Source organism: Myxine glutinosa, chromosome 1 (assembly GCF_964187855.1).
Source record: "Myxine glutinosa chromosome 1, kmMyxGlut1.1, whole genome shotgun sequence".
NCBI lineage: Eukaryota > Metazoa > Chordata > Myxini > Myxiniformes > Myxinidae > Myxine > Myxine glutinosa.
Window position 1 is genome coordinate 407,654,001 of NC_136261.1, and position 19,142 is coordinate 407,673,142.

A 19,142-nucleotide genomic window follows, 5' to 3' on the forward strand; every position below is an offset into this window, starting at 1 on the left:
CGGCTCCTTGGTCCGCGGCACAACAGCGCTCCGCCCTTTAGGAGACCGCCCGGAGGTTCGCCCCGGTGCCAACGGCACACCACGGTTGCCCGCCTTCCCACGTCACCCCGGAGCTTCGCATGGCCAAGTACGTGTTCATCCGGCACGACGCCCACCGGGCACCGCTACGGCCCCCGTACGACGGGCCCCTTCCGCGTGTTGGAGACCGGGGACAAATTTTTCACGGTCGACATCGGCGGTGCCCCGGATCGCATTTCCGTGGACCGCCTCAAGCCGGCCCACCTCGATCCGGACCACCCCCCGCCAGCGGCTCTGCCTCTGCGTCGAGGCCGCCCCCCCGGCGGTCGGACCCCCGGCACCCCCGCCAGCAGCTCTTCCTCCGCGTCGAGGCCGCCCCCCGGCGGTCGGACCCCCGGCACCCCCCCAGCCCCGCCACCCCCCAGACCAGCACCCATCGCCAGGGGGCGTTTCGGCCGGGTCATCCGGCTTCCCCGCAAACGCACCCTTCAGGTGCGCGGGAATTCTGGGGGGGCGCGTGTGGCGGACACAAGCAAGAGGACACGAATTCAACGCACCAGCAGGTGGCGCGAACGTCCAGGCGGGGAACTGGAGGGCATGCCCCGCCTATCGACCGATCGGCCACGCCCGGGTACTAGGCGTGGCCCCGGCACATATATGCGGGCTCCAAGCTCGAGCCTGCCCAATGCTACAGTTTGAGCTTTCCTAATAAAGACTTTTGATTATCCAACGCGTTGTGGCCTACCTTTTTGGCAAGCAAGTTGTGTGCGTAGCACCGCACTTCAGTATGTTAACTTAAGTTAGAAATCACTGAATACCGTCATCCCCTGCTGTCTCCCTCTTTCATCATCACATGTTCCCTCCCTGCCGAAGTGACGAGATATCTCCAGACGTGAAGACCTCACTCACGTCTTTACACACATTTAAGTAACGACTTTTCATCCGGCATCCAAGATAGATGGAAGACGGGTTAGTTTTTCCTTTGTGCTGTTCATGGCGGCCATGTGTGTTGTTAGCGGCTGTATTCGCTGTTTCCAATTTCCTCTCGTAAATAAATAGCGTTTAGATTTTTAAATAATAATTGGATAGATGTTATGACTTTCAAATGGAAAAATGAGCACATGCCGCTTGTGATTTGTTTTCGGAACAGTGCAAATGTTTTCACAACAACAACAACGACAACGATAACGATAACATCACCCAATCGCAGTATCCAGCAGGCGGTGAGCCGGTGATGCATTCTCCTTCAGCTTGTGGGAGGACAGTATTAGGAGGTGCTTACGTTTGCCCTTCCGTGGGGAGTGGGCCCGGGTTATCTCGCTGGTGACCCTTCAGAAAGGATTATCCCTGTGGTGTTTGGAGGATTTGGAGGCTCTGAAAGCGAAGCCCGCGCGGACGTACAGTTGGGACCTGCGGTCCACCACTACCAGCACGTGACTCACCGGCGGTTCAAGATGCGCGTTTCCGGTGAGTTCCACGACTCTCTTAACATCCCTGTGGTGTTGGTGACTGTTGATGGTGAACCTGTTCATGACCACAATCAGTGAAATCTATTTTCTTTCGAACCACCACCACCCTCAACATCCCCACCACCACCCTCAACATCCCCACCACCACCCTCAACATCCCCACCACCACCCTCAACATCCCCACCACCACCCTCAACATCCCCACCACCACCCTCAACATCGCCACCACCACCCTCAACATCCCCACCACCACCCTCAACATCCCCACCACCACCCTCAACATCGCCACCACCACCCTCAACATCGCTACCACCACCCTCAACATCGCCACCGCCACCCTCAACATCCCCGCCGCCACCCTCAACATCCCCGCCGCCACCCTCAACATCCCCGCCGCCACCCTCAACATCCCCGCCGCCACCCTCAACATCCCCGCCGCCACCCTCAACATCCCCGCCGCCACCCTCAACATCCCCGCCGCCACCCTCAACATCCCCGCCGCCACCCTCAACAACCCCGCCGCCACCCTCAACATCCCCGCCGCCACCCTCAACATCCCCGCCGCCACCCTCAACATCCCCGCCGCCACCCTCAACATCCCCGCCGCCACCCTCAACATCCCCGCCGCCACCCTCAACATCCCCGCCGCCACCCTCAACATCCCCGCCGCCACCCTCAACATCCCCGCCGCCACCCTCAACATCCCCGCCGCCACCCTCAACATCCCCGCCGCCACCCTCAACATCCCCGCCGCCACCCTCAACATCCCCGCCGCCACCCTCAACATCCCCGCCGCCACCCTCAACATCCCCGCCGCCACCCTCAACATCCCCGCCGCCACCCTCAACATCCCCGCCGCCACCCTCAACATCCCCGCCGCCACCCTCAACATCCCCGCCGCCACCCTCAACATCCCCGCCGCCACCCTCAACAGCCCCGCCGCCACCCTCAACAGCCCCGCCGCCACCCTCAACATCCCCGCCGCCACCCTCAACATCCCCGCCGCCACCCTCAACAGCCCCGCCGCCACCCTCAACATCCCCGCCGCCACCCTCAACAGCCCCGCCGCCACCCTCAACATCGCCGCCGCCACCCTCAACATCGCCGCCGCCACCCTCAACATCGCCGCCGCCACCCTCAACATCGCCGCCGCCACCCTCAACATCGCCGCCGCCACCCTCAACATCGCCGCCGCCACCCTCAACATCGCCGCCGCCACCCTCAACATCGCCGCCGCCACCCTCAACATCGCCGCCGCCACCCTCAACATCGCCGCCGCCACCCTCAACATCGCCGCCGCCACCCTCAACATCGCCGCCGCCACCCTCAACATCGCCGCCGCCACCCTCAACATCGCCGCCGCCACCCTCAACATCGCCGCCGCCACCCTCAACATCGCCGCCGCCACCCTCAACATCGCCGCCGCCACCCTCAACATCGCCGCCGCCACCCTCAACATCGCCGCCGCCACCCTCAACATCGCCGCCGCCACCCTCAACATCGCCGCCGCCACCCTCAACATCCCCGCCGCCACCCTCAACATCCCCGCCGCCACCCTCAACATCCCCGCCGCCACCCTCAACATCCCCGCCGCCACCCTCAACATCCCCGCCGCCACCCTCAACATCGCCGCCGCCACCCTCAACATCGCCACCGCCACCCTCAACATCGCCACCGCCACCCTCAACATCGCCACCACCACCCTCAACATCGCCACCACCACCCTCAACATCGCCACCACCACCCTCAACATCGCCACCACCACCCCCAACATCGCCACCACCACCCCCAACATCCCCACCACCACCCCCAACATCCCCACCACCACCCCCAACATCCCCACCACCACCCCCAACATCCCCACCACCACCCCCAACATCCCCACCACCACCCCCAACATCCCCACCACCACCCCCAACATCCCCACCACCACCCTCAACATCCCCACCACCACCCTCAACATCCCCACCACCACCCTCAACATCCCCACCACCACCCTCAACATCCCCACCACCACCCTCAACATCCCCACCACCACCCTCAACATCCCCACCACCACCCTCAACATCCCCACCACCACCCTCAACATCCCCACCACCACCCTCAACATCCCCACCACCACCCTCAACATCCCCACCACCACCAACACCACCCGAGAGATGTGATGTGAACGATCGTTTTTTTACTCTGAGGCTTTTAATGATTTGTTTATAAATGGGTCTAATTGTGTAACTTTGTTAATATGTATTAAAACATCGGGGCAATACTCCAATACATAGGGGCAAATCACGTGGTATAATAAACAGTATACTACACCGACTAAAGTTATTTTAAACCAATTTCAATGGTTGCTAGAAGACAGGGCAGCATGTAGAATCAAACTAACATAATCGTAAGAACTTAAACAAACAAACAAAAAAATACCTATTTTGGGGGGAAACCCCACTCCCTTTGTCCCTCCTCGGACCCCAATTTTTCTAATGCCTTGAATAAACATTGGTACATCACGGGTGATGAAGGTTGTGGTGAAGTTTCATCAAAATTGTGTGTAGGTTCTGAGAAAAAAACAGCAAATACCTATTTTGGGGGTCAAGCCCCCCCCCCCACCCCCCATAGACCACCTTAGATCCCGATTTTTTTTTTTTGAAATGCCAGGAACAAACTTTGGTACATCACGGGTGATTAAGGTTGTGGTCAAGTTGAGGTAATGTGATGAGTTGATAACAACTGGAGACATCAGTTGACTCATCCAACTGAATGGGGATTTTAAGAGGACTAGCTCTGATATCTGAGATGACTTGTAGTCAGGTTCACTATGTAATTTCGTTGGAATTTTTGGGGGATTTGGAAAACTATATATTTTTGGAAACGATATTGTGTAGTCAGTCAGAAAACCAATGTTGCTATTTGCACAGACTCCTGTATGGCGGCCATCTTGGATTTTCAAAATTGCCGCCGTAGAACTAATTTTTCTCAATATCTCAGCTTCTAAATAACATAGAGCTTTGATTCTAACGGCTAAACATACATTTTCAAGGGCCCCGAATCCAATGGTAACAAGTTCGATAAGCTAGACATGACCATAGAGCTCCTATGTGGCAGTCATCTTGCATTTTTCAAACTGGCCGCCGTAAACTTGATGTTTCTCAATATCTCAGCTTCTAAACAACATAAAGTTTTGATTCTAATGGCTAAACATACATTTTCAAGGGCCCCGAATCCAATGGTAACAAGTTCGATAAGCTAGACATGACCATAGAGCTCCTATGTGGCGGCCATCTTGGATTTTTCAAACTGGCCGCCGTAAACTTGATGTTTCTCAATATCTCAGCTTCTAAACAACATAAAGCTTTGATTCTAATGGCTAAACATACATTTTCAAGGGCCCCGAATCCAATGGTAACAAGTTCGATAAGCTTGACATGACCATAGAGCTCCTAGGTGGCGGCCATCTTGGATTTTTCAAACTGGCCGCCGTAAAACTGATGTAACTCGCCTTCTAAAGAGCACAGAGCTTTGATTCATCATTGAGTAAAGTCATCATCATCCTCATCATCGCTTTCGTTCATCACATCTTGAGTCCTCATCATTTTGGCACTGGATGTCACACTGACAAAGGTCTGTACAAGCCAAGTTGTTTGTTCTGCAGGAACATCTAGATGAAGAACAGTCTGTTTTGCACTGACATCTAACCATTTGAATGATGGCCTTGGGGGCTGGAGGCTCCTCAGTTGTGGTTGGTTTCACTTGTACATCCGTGTCTTTGTAAAAGCCGTTTTGCAGGGGATTCAGCTGAGGATCCTGTTGAGCAATGTTTGCCTGACCCCACACTATGGCTTGGATATGGACTCTAAGGATGTGCTGCTTGAGAGCTCCAAGAGTAGGAGGAAGCCTGTCACTTTCTGCCATGTGTTTGCAAAAGAGATACCATCGTAGTTCGGGGATGCTGTCGATGTGGATGCCATTTGGAGAGTAAGCAGCGCATACAAAGTTAGCTAGTGTGGACAACATGTCCTCCGTCACTTCAGTTGCATCTGAAAGCATTCGCACAGTGTCTATGACATCTTCACTTGCTTTGAGGTAGACATGCAGCCAGGTTGCTTTGCCTATTTGAGAGAACCTCCCAGTGTTGTCTGCCCCTGTGAAAGCATGAAAGGCTGGCAACGCCTTTGCTCTTTCGACCCCTAGAGCTGTCCACAGTGGCTCTATTTGAAGTATTCCAGAGGCCATGGAAATGGATGTATTCCTCAGCAGTAGGTCATAGTTTGCTATGACTAGTACCAGGACATCTGTGTCGGGAGAGAAGAACACCAACTGCGCATCATGTGGGTTTCGCTGGGATGCCAGCACGGCCTGGTGGATCAACAGGGTGTCAGCTTCTTCATGGTTGTTGTCCTCGAAGAGCAGGTCACTGTTGCTCCTAGTACGCCCTGAAGCAGACGTGATGATCAACTTGGATGAGTGACTGTTGTATTCTAGAGTTTTCGCTGCCAGATAGTCAGTCAGATCAGCCTTTGTTTTGTCATGAGAAAGGAATCTGCTCATTGGGATGTGTTTGATGTTGGTGTCATCTCTGACTTGATACTGTACTGCATCCTTTCCTTGCCTTCTTTTAGCCCTGGTAGCACTCTTCAGAGAATCGTTTTTGTACGTGTCAAAGACCAGTATGATCTCATCACAATCTTTTGTTAGAGAAATGAGTCTGTCATTGAAGCATTCACCCAGATCATTGACTTTCACTGCAGTGGCTGGTTTCTTTGTCAGCTTATGCACAAGTACCATCCCATCCACCAGTGCAATCTTCCGACTTGTAGGTTTACTAGATGTGGATGCCATAGTTCTTGTGTCCATTGGATCTTCTTGTAGAACACTTGCAGCTGGTGTCTGCTGCTGATCTTCGGGGTGAATTTCTGCTCTTGCTAACTTGTCGAGGAGATGAATTAACTTCGACTTGTCAGTGCATGGAAGAATTGTCCCATCTGGAGCGAACAGTGCTCTTGGTGTCACAGTGAACTCGTAATTTCCGATGGCATATTTCTGGTTGACGTCTCTGTTTGACTTGGCAAGGACCATGAGCCTTCCATACAGTTCCTTAGTCTCCTTCAGATCCACAGTCCTGTCTCTGAGTTTCACTGTGGTTCTCTTGTTCCCAGACGTGAACATCTTGTTGTTCTCCTTCTTGACTGGTGCCCAGAGGCTAACATCTCCATTGATACGCTCCGACACGTAGTCTTCATACAACTTCTGACCAGTGACATCAATGTTCAAGATCTGTGGTACATACTCATCTGGGATGTAAGCATTCGTTATCACATTGTGCAGCTTGTCACCTTCAGTGTCAAATGGATTCCCGTGACTCAGTATCGCAGCCTTGATCTTGTTGATTGCTTCATGCTCCCTCTTGACTGCACTTGGACCAAGGTCATGATGTTCTGTGATCTTGTCACCTTCCAGGCCAAACTGACTCTTGAAGTCTTTTGACAGGCATGATAATTCTGGTGTAACCATGAAGAATCTCTGTCTAGCATTGGCATTGTTAGAGATGCCAATCAGTCCAGAGTGAATCTTCATCAGCTTGTTCAGATGTTCACATGCATGATCTGGTCCAATGGATACAAACGGGATGTCATTCTTGGTTACTGATAGATTGCCAGCTCCTAGTTCTTCCCAGGTCCTAGGGTGATTGGTTCTTAGGTCATACATGTCTGCGATGTATCGGGGCCAGAGCCGCTTGTATTTGATCCGGTCCATGGCAAAGAATAACTTGCTCAGTTCTTCTCCAGCTTGGAGGTGAAGCACCAGGTCAGCACTCCGTGATGCTGCCACGAATAACAGGATTGTCTCCACCCGATGTAGATAGTTCATCATTGACTTGAACATTGCATTCTTGGATGTCCTTGCTTCCCACTCCTCGAGTGCCGTCACCACCCCATCAGATGTCAAGACTTGAAGGAGTTTGGTGTTTGCTTGTTTTACAGATTCAGCTTTCGTGCACTTGTTCGTCTCAGCACAGGCAGCTTCTACTCCCTCTGTTGCCTCGAAACACACATCCTTTACTTGTGGGTTGTCCTTCAAGAACTCCTCCAGAACCATTTCATAAAGTGCTACATATGAATATATATGGGCACGGAGAGACCGCTTGTAGTGTGTACATTTCAGGATTTGCCGCGTCGTGGCTGGACCAGAGACATCAGCTTCTACCCAAGCATCATCAATGCCTGAGTTCTCCATGGAGGCTCCGAGGGCTCGTAGAGCCGCCATGACAACATGCAGCTCACCCAGTCTGGGGACGACTGTGCGTTTCAAGTCAGGTCTTGCATCCAGCAGTTGCACCACCTTCTCGTAGAGGGCCATGTCAAATGAAATTACAGTGGGATGATCTTCACCAACTGCCAACATCCTTAGCTGACTGCCTTGCATGATCACGGTCAGTAGGGTTGGCCACTCATGCGCCACCTCTGGAAGTAGTGGCAAGGCACCAACCCGAGTCATGGACTGGCGTTCAGACAAGAGCGAGTTGTATCCTGCCCAACCTGGAATCTTGCTGAAGTGTTCCCTCGCTTTCATCCTGGATAGAGCAGAAGCAACAACCCATCCCAGTTGTGTCAGTTGATAGGATCTGGAGACCCCCTTGTTGATGACAAACTCCTCTGTTGTCTTAGTAAGCCGTGGTTTCGGCTTGTCACAGTGCAGCACATCTACATGGTATGGAGTGACCGATAGACTCTGTGCATCACCGATGATCAGAGGTTGCGCAACTGGTTCTCCAGGGACAGGACGGTGGGAGGGATTTTCGAAGCTCCACACGGTCTCCACGTTTTTCGAAGTTAAGTCTGTTCACAATTGTATTTTGTCGAAACTGTATTTATCTTTCGGTGTGTGAAGTTATTGTGTGCAACTTTGGTTGTTTCTCGGTGTTTATCTTTCATAAATTGATCGTCTGTTTGCCGTGTCGTGTCTTGAGGCCTTGTACAGTGTGCACTGTACAACCTTGAGGCTTTGTTTTTCTCTCAGCGGTCCGTCGTTTTGTGATCCAATAACTTTCGTTCTCTGTATTCCCAGTCTTTTCACCCATAGCCTACTTCCTTGTGTAAATCTCAACTCGGGGGAGAAAAAAAACAAAAACAAAAAAAACATTTCCTTCTCTGTTCTCATTCGTTTATTCATTCTTATTCGTTCGTTCGTTCTTCGACCACGTGTTTCTCCCCCATTTCCCCAGATAGTTTTCACTCATTAACCTTCAATGTTTACACTTTCCCCTCAAGTTATGTATTCCGTCATATTTTATAACACCTTTTTCTTCTTCTTTAAAAGGCTGCTTTCGACTTGCTCACCAAATCAATTCATCCCAAAAAAAATATCCATCTCCTATAGTGCCTTTTTTCTACATTCCCTAAACTCTCCTGCACTCCATCCTCCATCCAGCGTCCTTAAACGTATTTTTAACTCGAAGGTCACAAGAAACTCATTTTGCAATAAATGTTCGTTTCCCATAAATCGTACACTTTCAAAAATCCAATCTCACCCCTCCCCTCCAAATCTTCCCCATAACCCCTCCCCTCCAAATCTTTCCCATCACCCCTCCCCTCCAAATCTTCCCCATCACCCATCCCTTTCAAATCTCCCCCCTTGCCCCCTCCCTCCTAAACTACCCCCTCACCCCTCCCCGCCAAGACGCCCCCTCGCCCCTCCCCTCCTAGACTCCTGCCTCACCCCTCCCCTCCAAATCTCCCCCATATCCCATCCCTTTCAAATCCCTCCCCTTGTCCCTTCCCTCCCAAACTCCCCCCTCACCCCTCCCCTTCAAATCTCCCCACCCTCATTGCTTCTCAATTTCCCCCCTCTCACTCCCCCTCCTCAAAGCGTCCTCCCCACTTCTTCCCCCTTCAAACTCTCACCTCCATCTCCCCCAACCTTCTGCCTCGCTCTTCCCCCTCCTCAAATAACACCTCATTGTGCCTCACCCAATCACCATCAAACCTTTTGTCCGCCCCATCCTTCCCTTTCTCCGAGCTATTCTGAAATCTCTGACACACCTTCAACAGCTCTCCCTATCTCTTCCACCTCTTCCACATCTTACCCTACCCCTCCTCCCCCCTGTTCTGTATCTGATGCTCCCCCTTCCTCTTCATTAACGGTATGGACCTCAAACATCCGGGGCCTTCGTTCAAACTTAACTGATCTCTCCATACAGGTTGCTTCTGTCAAACCAGACGTGATCTGCTTAACAGAAACTTTCCTCCTTTATGATGTCTCTGATTCCATAGTATCTCTCCCGGGCTACTCCCTCCTCCGGTATGATAGACCTGAGCCTCGTCCTGGAGGCGGGGTTGCTATCTTTATCAAAAACTCTCTTCCTCACTCGCCCTGCACTGCACTCTCTCCACCTCACCCCCAGGAATACCTCTGGCTACGGCTTCCCCTTCGCTCCCACCTCTTGTTCATATGTGTGTTGTACCGTCCACCAAACAGTGATGACTCCATCTACATATCGCTGTCTGATGATATGGACCAACTTCTATCTACTCATCCCAACTCTCTCTTCCTCATATGTGGTGATTTCAACTGTCATCATGCCAGTTGGCTGGGTGTGGGTACCTCTCTCACCAGCCATGGCTCCTCAGCAAAGGACTTCTGCGACTCACTGGGACTGACACAATCTGTCAATTTCCCGACCCGGATCTCAGTCAACGGAACATCTTCTCTTCTGGACTTGGTTATGACTAACTTCCCTGAAAATGTCTGCTGCTCTTCTTCTGCTCCGATCGGATCATCTGATCATGTCCTTGTTAAAGTGGACATCTCTCTGACCATCCTCAGGGAGCCTGCTCAGCGTCGACGAGTCTGGCATTTCACTCAGGCCAACTGGCACGGTCTTCAAGCAGCCATCAATCATCTGGACTGGTCTCCCATCTCTACCACCTCTGACATCAACTCATCCTGGGAATTCTTCCAAAGTAAATTTCTCTCTCTCATGCACAGATTTATCCCATCTCGTCTTCAGTTGTCATACCCTTCCTCCCGTCCATGGTACACGGAATCTTGTGGTGAGGCTGTTGCCCAGAAACAACTTGCCTTCGTCTCCTGGAAAGCAAATCCAACGGAAGGAAATCTCATTTCCTTTCACAAAGCCCGAAACAAGTGTGTGTCCACCCTCAGGAGAGCCAGGAAACAATATCTCTCCGTTCTCAAGACCGAACTCTCTTATCTGTCTCCCTCTTCCAAATCCTGGTGGCGTCTGGTCAAATCCGTTTCTGGTGTTTGTTCCCCCTCCATCCCCTCCCTTACCTCAAACGGCTACACAGCTGACTCCGCACGTGAAAAAGCTGAATGCCTCAACTCTGTGTTTGCCTCTAAATCTTGCGTCCCAAACCCATCCCTCTCTGTACCCACCATACCCAGTCGTACCCTGCTGCTCCTGGACTCCGTGTCCTTTCCTCCTGACAAGGTGGAAAAGTTTCTGTCAACCCTCGACTCTGATTCTGCAACTGGACCCGATGGCATCAGCCCACGGGTCCTAAAATCCTGCTCTGCTGCTCTATCTCAGCCTCTCTCTGTTCTCTTCACCCTCTCTTTTGTTCAAGGTCAACTGCCATCTGCTTGGAAATCAGCCAACATCACCGCTTTGCACAAAAAAGGTGCAAAAACAGATCCTAGCAACTACAGACCAATCGGCCTTCTCCCAATTATCAGCAAAGTCATTAGTCTGGTAGGAAGACTAGGTCCCCCTGCACCCCCCGGAGATATACTTCTAATCAGTGTTTCTAGATTGGAAAAAATGTGTAGAAAATGACTAGCTATGGCCCCAAGCTGAAAAAATGTCCCACATACCATTTTTATGCAAATTACTGCTGCAAATTTTATGCAAAATTATGCAAATTTTATGCAAATTTTTGATGAGGAGTAGAGTTGAGGGGTCTTTGAGGGCTTCATCGAGGTGCTCTCGGTTGCAAGACTGGGTCATTCTGAGAAGCACAGCAGGGTCAGAGATCATGATGTTCTCCTCCTCAGTGAATCTCTCCATCAACAGCCTCTCCATTGCCTCACACACTGTTTTGAGGCAAAAGAGGGACTTTGCGTAGGCCTTTCCACTGAGAACACCTTTGAGAGATCCACTTGTTACTAGTTGTGCCTCAAAGAGAATCTCTGCATATCCAGAACCACGCATCTTGTGTCCAGTGAGCATCCCGATGTAGTTCATGGATGTGTGGAAGGGTCCAATCGTTACTACATGACTAGCAAATTCATTTGGCCAGCGCCAGATGATGGGAAGGGCTTTCATGCAGACACCCAGATCAAATGTATTCAGGACCCATCTCTGACCCACCTCAGCAGTTGCTGCCTCGGAACGCTTCAGTAGCTCACGAACAACTGCGTTGTCTGTGATCGGTTGGTGGATAGGCGTGCAGTAGTCGACTGTTGATTTGCTGGGTGGGGGAGAACCAGTTGCAGAGGTGAAACCCCCTAGCCCAGGCACAGGCTGCAGGCCATTGCCATGCCATGCAGGCACCAGGCACAGACCGATCACAGACAACGCAGTTGTTCGTGAGCTACTGAAGCGTTCCGAGGCAGCAACTGCTGAGGTGGGTCAGAGATGGGTCCTGAATACATTTGATCTGGGTGTCTGCATGAAAGCCCTTCCCATCATCTGGCGCTGGCCAAATGAATTTGCTAGTCATGTAGTAACGATTGGACCCTTCCACACATCCATGAACTACATCGGGATGCTCACTGGACACAAGATGCGTGGTTCTGGATATGCAGAGATTCTCTTTGAGGCACAACTAGTAACAAGTGGATCTCTCAAAGGTGTTCTCAGTGGAAAGGCCTACGCAAAGTCCCTCTTTTGCCTCAAAACAGTGTGTGAGGCAATGGAGAGGCTGTTGATGGAGAGATTCACTGAGGAGGAGAACATCATGATCTCTGACCCTGCTGTGCTTCTCAGAATGACCCAGTCTTGCAACCGAGAGCACCTCGATGAAGCCCTCAAAGACCCCTCAACTCTACTCCTCATCAAAAATTTGCATAAAATTTGCATAATTTTGCATAAAATTTGCAGCAGTAATTTGCATAAAAATGGTATGTGGGACATTTTTTCAGCTTGGGGCCATAGCTAGTCATTTTCTACACATTTTTTCCAATCTAGAAACACTGATTAGAAGTATATCTCCGGGGGGTGCAGGGGGACCTAGTCTTCCTACTAGACTACATGGAATCCATCATTGCTTCGGATATGAAATCTTTCCTCTTCTCCAATGGCTTGATCTCTGATCATCAATTTGGTTTCAGACCAGGTCACTCTACTCTGGACATGCTGCTTCTGCTGTCTCAACAATGGATGGAGGTCCTCAATGCCAAACAGGAAATTAGAGCTGTCTCCCTCGACATATCACGTGCCTTCGACACGGTCTGGCACCCCGCTCTGCTCACCAAACTCTCCTCCTTTGGTATCCATGGAAATCTCCACGCATGGCTGGCGGACTTCCTCTCTAGTCGTCGTCAACGTGTGGCCCTGAATGGGTTTCTCTCATCTCCTCTTCCTGTTCAGGCTGGAGTTCCCCAAGGCAGTGTTCTGGGCCCCGTGCTTTTTCTGGTCTTCATCAATGATCTCTCTGACTCTCTCGAAAATCCTCTCTATCTCTTTGCTGATGACTCCACTCTCTGCCGCTCCATTCCTCTTCCCTCAGATCGGCAGTCTGCTGCCTCCTCACTCTCTGAAGACCTGGACAAAATCACAGACTGGTCAAACAAGTGGAACATGTCTTTCAATCCTGACAAATCTCACACTCTTACTATGTCTCTCCGAAAAGATCGACTGGACAACCCTCCCATCTACTTTCTCAACAATCCTCTCCAAGAAGTTCTGTCGCTCAAGATTTTGGGTCTCACTATCTGCCATGATCTTTCTTGGGAAAACCACATTTCCAAGCTGGCCTCCAAAGCCAGTCGCCGACTGGGCATCCTCCGTCGTGCGAAGTCCTTCCTCGGCACACCTGAGCTCCTCACCACATACAAGGCTTTCATCCGCAGCTCAATGGAATACTGTTCTCCCCTATGGGCCGGTGCTCCTGCCTCACACCTAGCTCGGCTTCACGCTGTTGAAACCAAAGCTTTCAGAATTATTGGAATCTCCCGCGATGAAGCTATCTCTGAGGGCCTTTCACTCACTCACCGCAGGCAGGTAGGTGGTCTTTCTGTCTTCTACCGACTCCTCTCCGGCCTTGCACCCCTAGCTCTCTCTGTGCTCTGTCCCCCAAATATTCCTACAGGTCGCACAAGATCTGCCAGCAACCCTCTGATGGTTAAACTGCCGAAATCTCGGCTCTCTGCTCACCTTCACTCTTTCATTCCTCTTTTCTCCCGCCTCTGGAACAAACTCCCTCACTCCCTTCAATCCCACTCCTCCCTCCAGGTCTTTAAAACAGCTGTTCACCACCATCTCTTATCTTCCCCCATCCAAAACCTTGATCTTTTCTACCCCCGCTAATTCACCCCAGATCCACCTTGTTTGAAATTCCAACTTCTTTCCTGGAAGTCCTGGCAGTGTCCATATGTTTTATACCTCTCCCACCGCCCCCTTCCCATGCCCCCCCCCCCCCAAAGCCCTCGCCCTCTCTCAGATCTCTCGATGTCTCCATGTCTCTCGGTCCCTGCTCTCAAATGTTGTGTTTGTGTCCTTCCCCCTCTCTCCCCATCTTGTCTACCGCTCCCGATGTTATATGTTTTATGTGTCGGTTTGTCTTTCTGTGTGATTAATGTTCGCTCTTTCACGAGCCTCGATCTTGTATAAAAAAAATAAAATAAAATAAAATCTGACTTCTGGTACACTGCAGTAATCGTTGCGTGAGTGGTTCCTTTCCCGTCAGGAGTATCGTCGGCAAAGTCCGTGTTGTCTGCAGCAAAGAACACAAAGGCTCCCCTTTTCAGGAACTACTCGCAGTAGAATAGTATTTCTCATTACAGTCAACGCAGTCAGGTTCAGCATGTCCAGATTTTAGATTTCGTTGGATTGTTTTTGGGATTTAGAAAAATCAAAGCTCCGTCTTATTTAGAAGATGAGATCCTGAGAAACATCAATTTTACGGCGGCCAGTTTGAAAAATCCAAGATGGCCGCCACATAGGAGCTCTATGGTCATGTCTAGCTTATCGAACTTGTTACCATTGGATTCGGGGCCCTTGAAAATGTATGTTTAGCCGTTAGAATCAAAGCTTTATGTTGTTTAGAAGCTGAGATATTGAGAAACATCAATTTTACGGCGGCCAGTTTGAAAAATCCAAGATGGCCGCCACATAGGAGCTCTATGGTCATGTCTAGCTTATCAAACTTGTTACCATTGGATTCGGGGCCCTTGAAAATGTATGTTTAGCCGTTAGAATCAAAGCTCTATGTTATTTAGAAACTGAGATATTGAGAAAAATTAGTTCTACGGCGGCAATTTTGAAAATCCAAGATGGCCGCCATACAGGAGTCTGTGCAAATAGCAACATTGGTTTTCTGACTGACTATACAATATAGTTTCCAAAAATATATAGTTTTCCAATTCCCCCAAAAAATCCAACGAAACTTTAAATCTGGACATACTGAACCTGACTATTGGTCCAAAATATCTTCACTCAAATCACTGATTTGGTTGTGAATGACATTATTTGATTGGGGCATCTGTTCAAAATTTTTTCTTGCTTCTTTGCCCAGGATAGTTGTTGCCATTTCCAGTGCACATGGCTTGATGAGATGTTCTGCAATTGTATGGGGCTTCTTGGATTTGGCCACTGCATATACCACCAGGGGTCGAATTACTCTGTAGGGAGGGCACTGCAATGTTTGCCTTTGATGACTTCAATTTTTTTGGGGCACCAAGGCATTTTCTTTTGGGTTTGGGGGGCACCAAGGCATTTTCTTTTGGGTTTGGGGGGCACCAAGGCAATCTAGAATTATTATTGTGGGCACAAAGGCAAAGTGTGTCAGTAACTTAAACAGGCAGGGAAATGTTACTGGCAGAACAAGTAAATCAACTTAAACTTTTTAATAATGTATTTTTAGAATATAAACAGTTTCAGAAAACTCAACTCAACTCAGAACTGCATTGTCATCATGTCCATGTAACAAAGTTTAACTTTTGTTTGACAGAGTTGAACTTTTTTCATCATTATCATCAGACATCATCTTTACTCAATACTGACTCAGTCTTGAGTCAGGTATACATGATTACAATTCAATCACCCTTGGGGGAGAGGGGTGTAGTATCAGGCCTACGTCCAAATGCACTCGTAGAATGCCACCTGGCAACGCTACGTGTAGGATCAAAGTCGTCGGGGTCGGGCCCTTCTGTGCTGATGCGCAGAAGGTGTTCCTGCATACCCAACCCCAGTTTTAGCCTCCAATCCCCAAGAATAGGCTTCACTGCTGAGAACTGTCTCTCTACATGTGATGTGGCCACTGGGCACACAAGGCAGATCTGCACCAGATGAAGTATATTAGGGTATTTGTGGCCCTTTTTTGTCAGAATGGTCTTCCATAGACCTAGGAAATTGGACTCCTCTCCATGATTTCTGCTGATGTCAAGCTTCAAGGACAGCTATTCTCTTTGTATTTGACTTGGATCACAACCATTTCTTTCAATGATTTGCTGAAAGTGATTGCTAAGGTAAGTGACTTTGGCATTGCCATAGGCAGCAAGGGTGTCCTTGCCCTTTGGCATGTTGCTGGGGTCAAACACCTCAAACGCAATCAGGACCTCATTCTCATAGAACTCGTTAAATCTCTTGTCCAAACAATCAATCACTTTGTCAACTACAGTTTTCAAGGGTCCAGCCTGAAACTCCTCAACAGATGGTACTCTAGGACCATAAAGCTCCAGATCCCTGTACTTCAGCCTCTTGGTCTGATTGTCCCCATCCTCAGTGTCAGAGTCAGTGTTGGCTTCCTGCACTTCCCTCTCAAACTTCTGTACATGAGTGCCTGGAGTTTCCAGTTTTGCCTTCAGGGCAAGAGCAGCAACCTCAACACTGGCTCTCACAGAGGTGATGGGGATGTCCTCTGCCTGGAATCTATTCGACAGAACAGAAAGTTCTTGCAACAAGTCCTGATACACTGCCAGATACAATGCAAATTTATGGGTTTTCAAGTCTTTGATGTGCCCATTCATGGTGGCAGACACCGTTGCAGTTGTATCTTCTCTCTCACCAGAGCCCAGGTCGTCAAAAAGCATACGGAGGGTCTTGTAATCCCTGTCCAAAGCCTTTACAGCAAGCAGTCGGTGACCAATCCATCTGGTTCCACATGCTTTTGTTGGTTTAAGCATATGCTCATCAATTATGTCCGTAAGCTGTTCCATGTTCTTCCACTTTTTCGCTGATCTTTTGAACATCTGAATCATCCATATTTTGCGTGATTGTATATCCACGATCAATATTTTCATACTAAATATCAGGCGACAATCGGCAAAAGAATTCAACAGTGTAAGGACATCATATCACACAGGTCGCCATCTTTTCTCAATGTTGCTCAACACGGCAAGGACCATGCCCGATATCGGGGCCAAAATATCTTACTTCGCATCATCAGATTGCAATGAAATTCCACCACAAACTAGATTACATGTTGGAAAAACGTCCAACATACCTTTTATTTTGTCCGGAACATTCGATCGTTGATTTGAAAAGTGCTGAACACAAGCCAAACGTTCGAGTCGATCGTATGACAGAAATTGAAGAGGTCTCGTGTAAATTCGAAAACGAGGTTAGAAGCGCGAACAATTCCACTACGTCATCGGCTATGACGTACGCGGAAATACCCTCCGACAGCCAATGAAAAACCTGCATTTCCTGGAAATCCCTACAGCCTCTCGTAGACATGTGCGCACAGGTACAGCGGCAGATGTACACCACCGCTGACCTTGCGGGATTGTAACATACCTATAGTCAGGACGGAAGCAATCGGAAGGCCGTCCCAACCATGAGTATTACCCCCGCTAATACAGCGCGGTTGGTAGGAAACGACGTGGGTGTGCAAACATCGGCAATAATAGCCACGCTGTAATTTATGTGCTCATAGTAGCCCATAATGCTTTGCGTTTCATTGATGATGCTGGATGACGTATGGGATGACGAATGGTCGTAGGCGGGGCCAATATAAATTATGGGATGCCCTTGAACCTCGTTTCCCGTACCCAAGGACGATAGGACTGCAACATTCTGTATTCAGTAAGAGAATGGGAAACGAGGTAGCCTAGACAATGTATATGCTTACTACGCTAATGTTCCGACATGCACTGAGAAAACGAAAGCCGACGAAGTCAGTTTGTTGTTTTCATCATTACTTTATTCATACTTTGGTCTCTATTATTATGCTTTATTGACTAAAAGGGCACAGCAGCAACTGAAGAAAAAGGGCACTGCAACTCTCTGCCGTAGTGATCATGTAAAGTTCGGGGGCAGCACGGCAAATAGCTTGGGCACGCCGGCTTTTGCCGTCGATAATTTCGACCCCTGTACCACTTGGTATGAAGCAAGGAGTGGTTTTTCAACAGAAACGAAACCCAAGTTTGGAAGAGTTCCTGCAGAATCAAAACGAGCTCTTTTGATTTTCAATGACCCAACATCATGTCCTTCAACATCAGCCCCGCCATGCTTGTTCTTGAAGTGCTCTTGAAGCTTGGATGGTTTCAGATTTGAGATGGAAAACACAATGCTACAAAGAGTGCACTGGGGTTTTTGCAAGCCATCATTTCCCGTTATGCAAGTGAAACCAAAGCGCACATAGTCATCATTCCATTTCCTTCTTTTCGACATGATGAAGGGTTCATCTGCAAAACAGAAAGAGAAAAATATGAGAAAAAATATAAAAATATGTAAAACGTATATACAATGGTGTATACAGGTTACACCAAGTTGCGACATGACAAGAGTTTGTGCTGAAAAAAGACCAAAAAAAATAAACAAAGTATACGGAGTGGAACATGTTTGACTATTGGTTTGAGACGTTGTTTGCAGTGGTGTGCGGTGATTTTTCGTCATGGGGAAGCAATTTAAGCTGCACATCAAAAATTTATATAAATACACTAGACGACCCGTCAACCAGTTGGGTTCCCGTTGTGACAGTGGTTGATGAAAAAAAATAATAATAATAATACACACTTTTAATATTATTGTGGTCAAACTTTAATTTGAAGAAAATTTGAGCATTTACCTCATGCGTCACCATTCAACGAAGCACGCGTTTAATGACAACATTCTTGGTTGACCTCCCATCCTTCTTTTTTTTTTTTCTTTTCTTTTTTCTTGTGTAAAAGTCGAGGGCCACGTGGTCAGGAGAACCTCGTCCCTTCTGGTCACACTGTGCCTATCGGCCGGCCTCGAAGACCGAAATTGTGTCGGTTACCGATCCTTCGGGTTCGGAACTATGCCACCCTGAAAAGTGGCATAGTTCCGAACCCGAAGGATCGGTAACCGACACAATTTCGGTCTTCGAGGCCGGCCGATAGGCACAGTGTGACCAGAAGGGACGAGGTTCTCCTGACCACGTGGCCCTCGACTTGGTGGGGTTTGTCCGCACAATGTGGGCGCATCAGGATGAACTTTAGCCGGTGAGCATTTGGGCGCCCGGTCTGATACTGCCGCCCACGCGTAGAACAACGTGTGAGTGCACGTGGGTC

The 19,142-nt window shown here is 49.5% G+C and overlaps 1 protein-coding gene across 1 annotated transcript in view; it reads left to right on the plus strand.

Moving 5' to 3' along the window:
• The first annotated feature begins 1,166 nt into the window (after positions 1-1,166).
• LOC137417491 (protein FAM3C) overlaps positions 1,167-19,142 on the plus strand; it is a 48,584-nt gene continuing 30,608 nt past the window's right edge. The window contains exon 1 of the mRNA XM_078770466.1: positions 1,167-1,485. Within this exon, the coding sequence (XP_078626592.1) occupies positions 1,473-1,485 (13 nt within the window). The 5' untranslated portion in view covers positions 1,167-1,472. The remainder of the gene's footprint in view (positions 1,486-19,142) is intronic.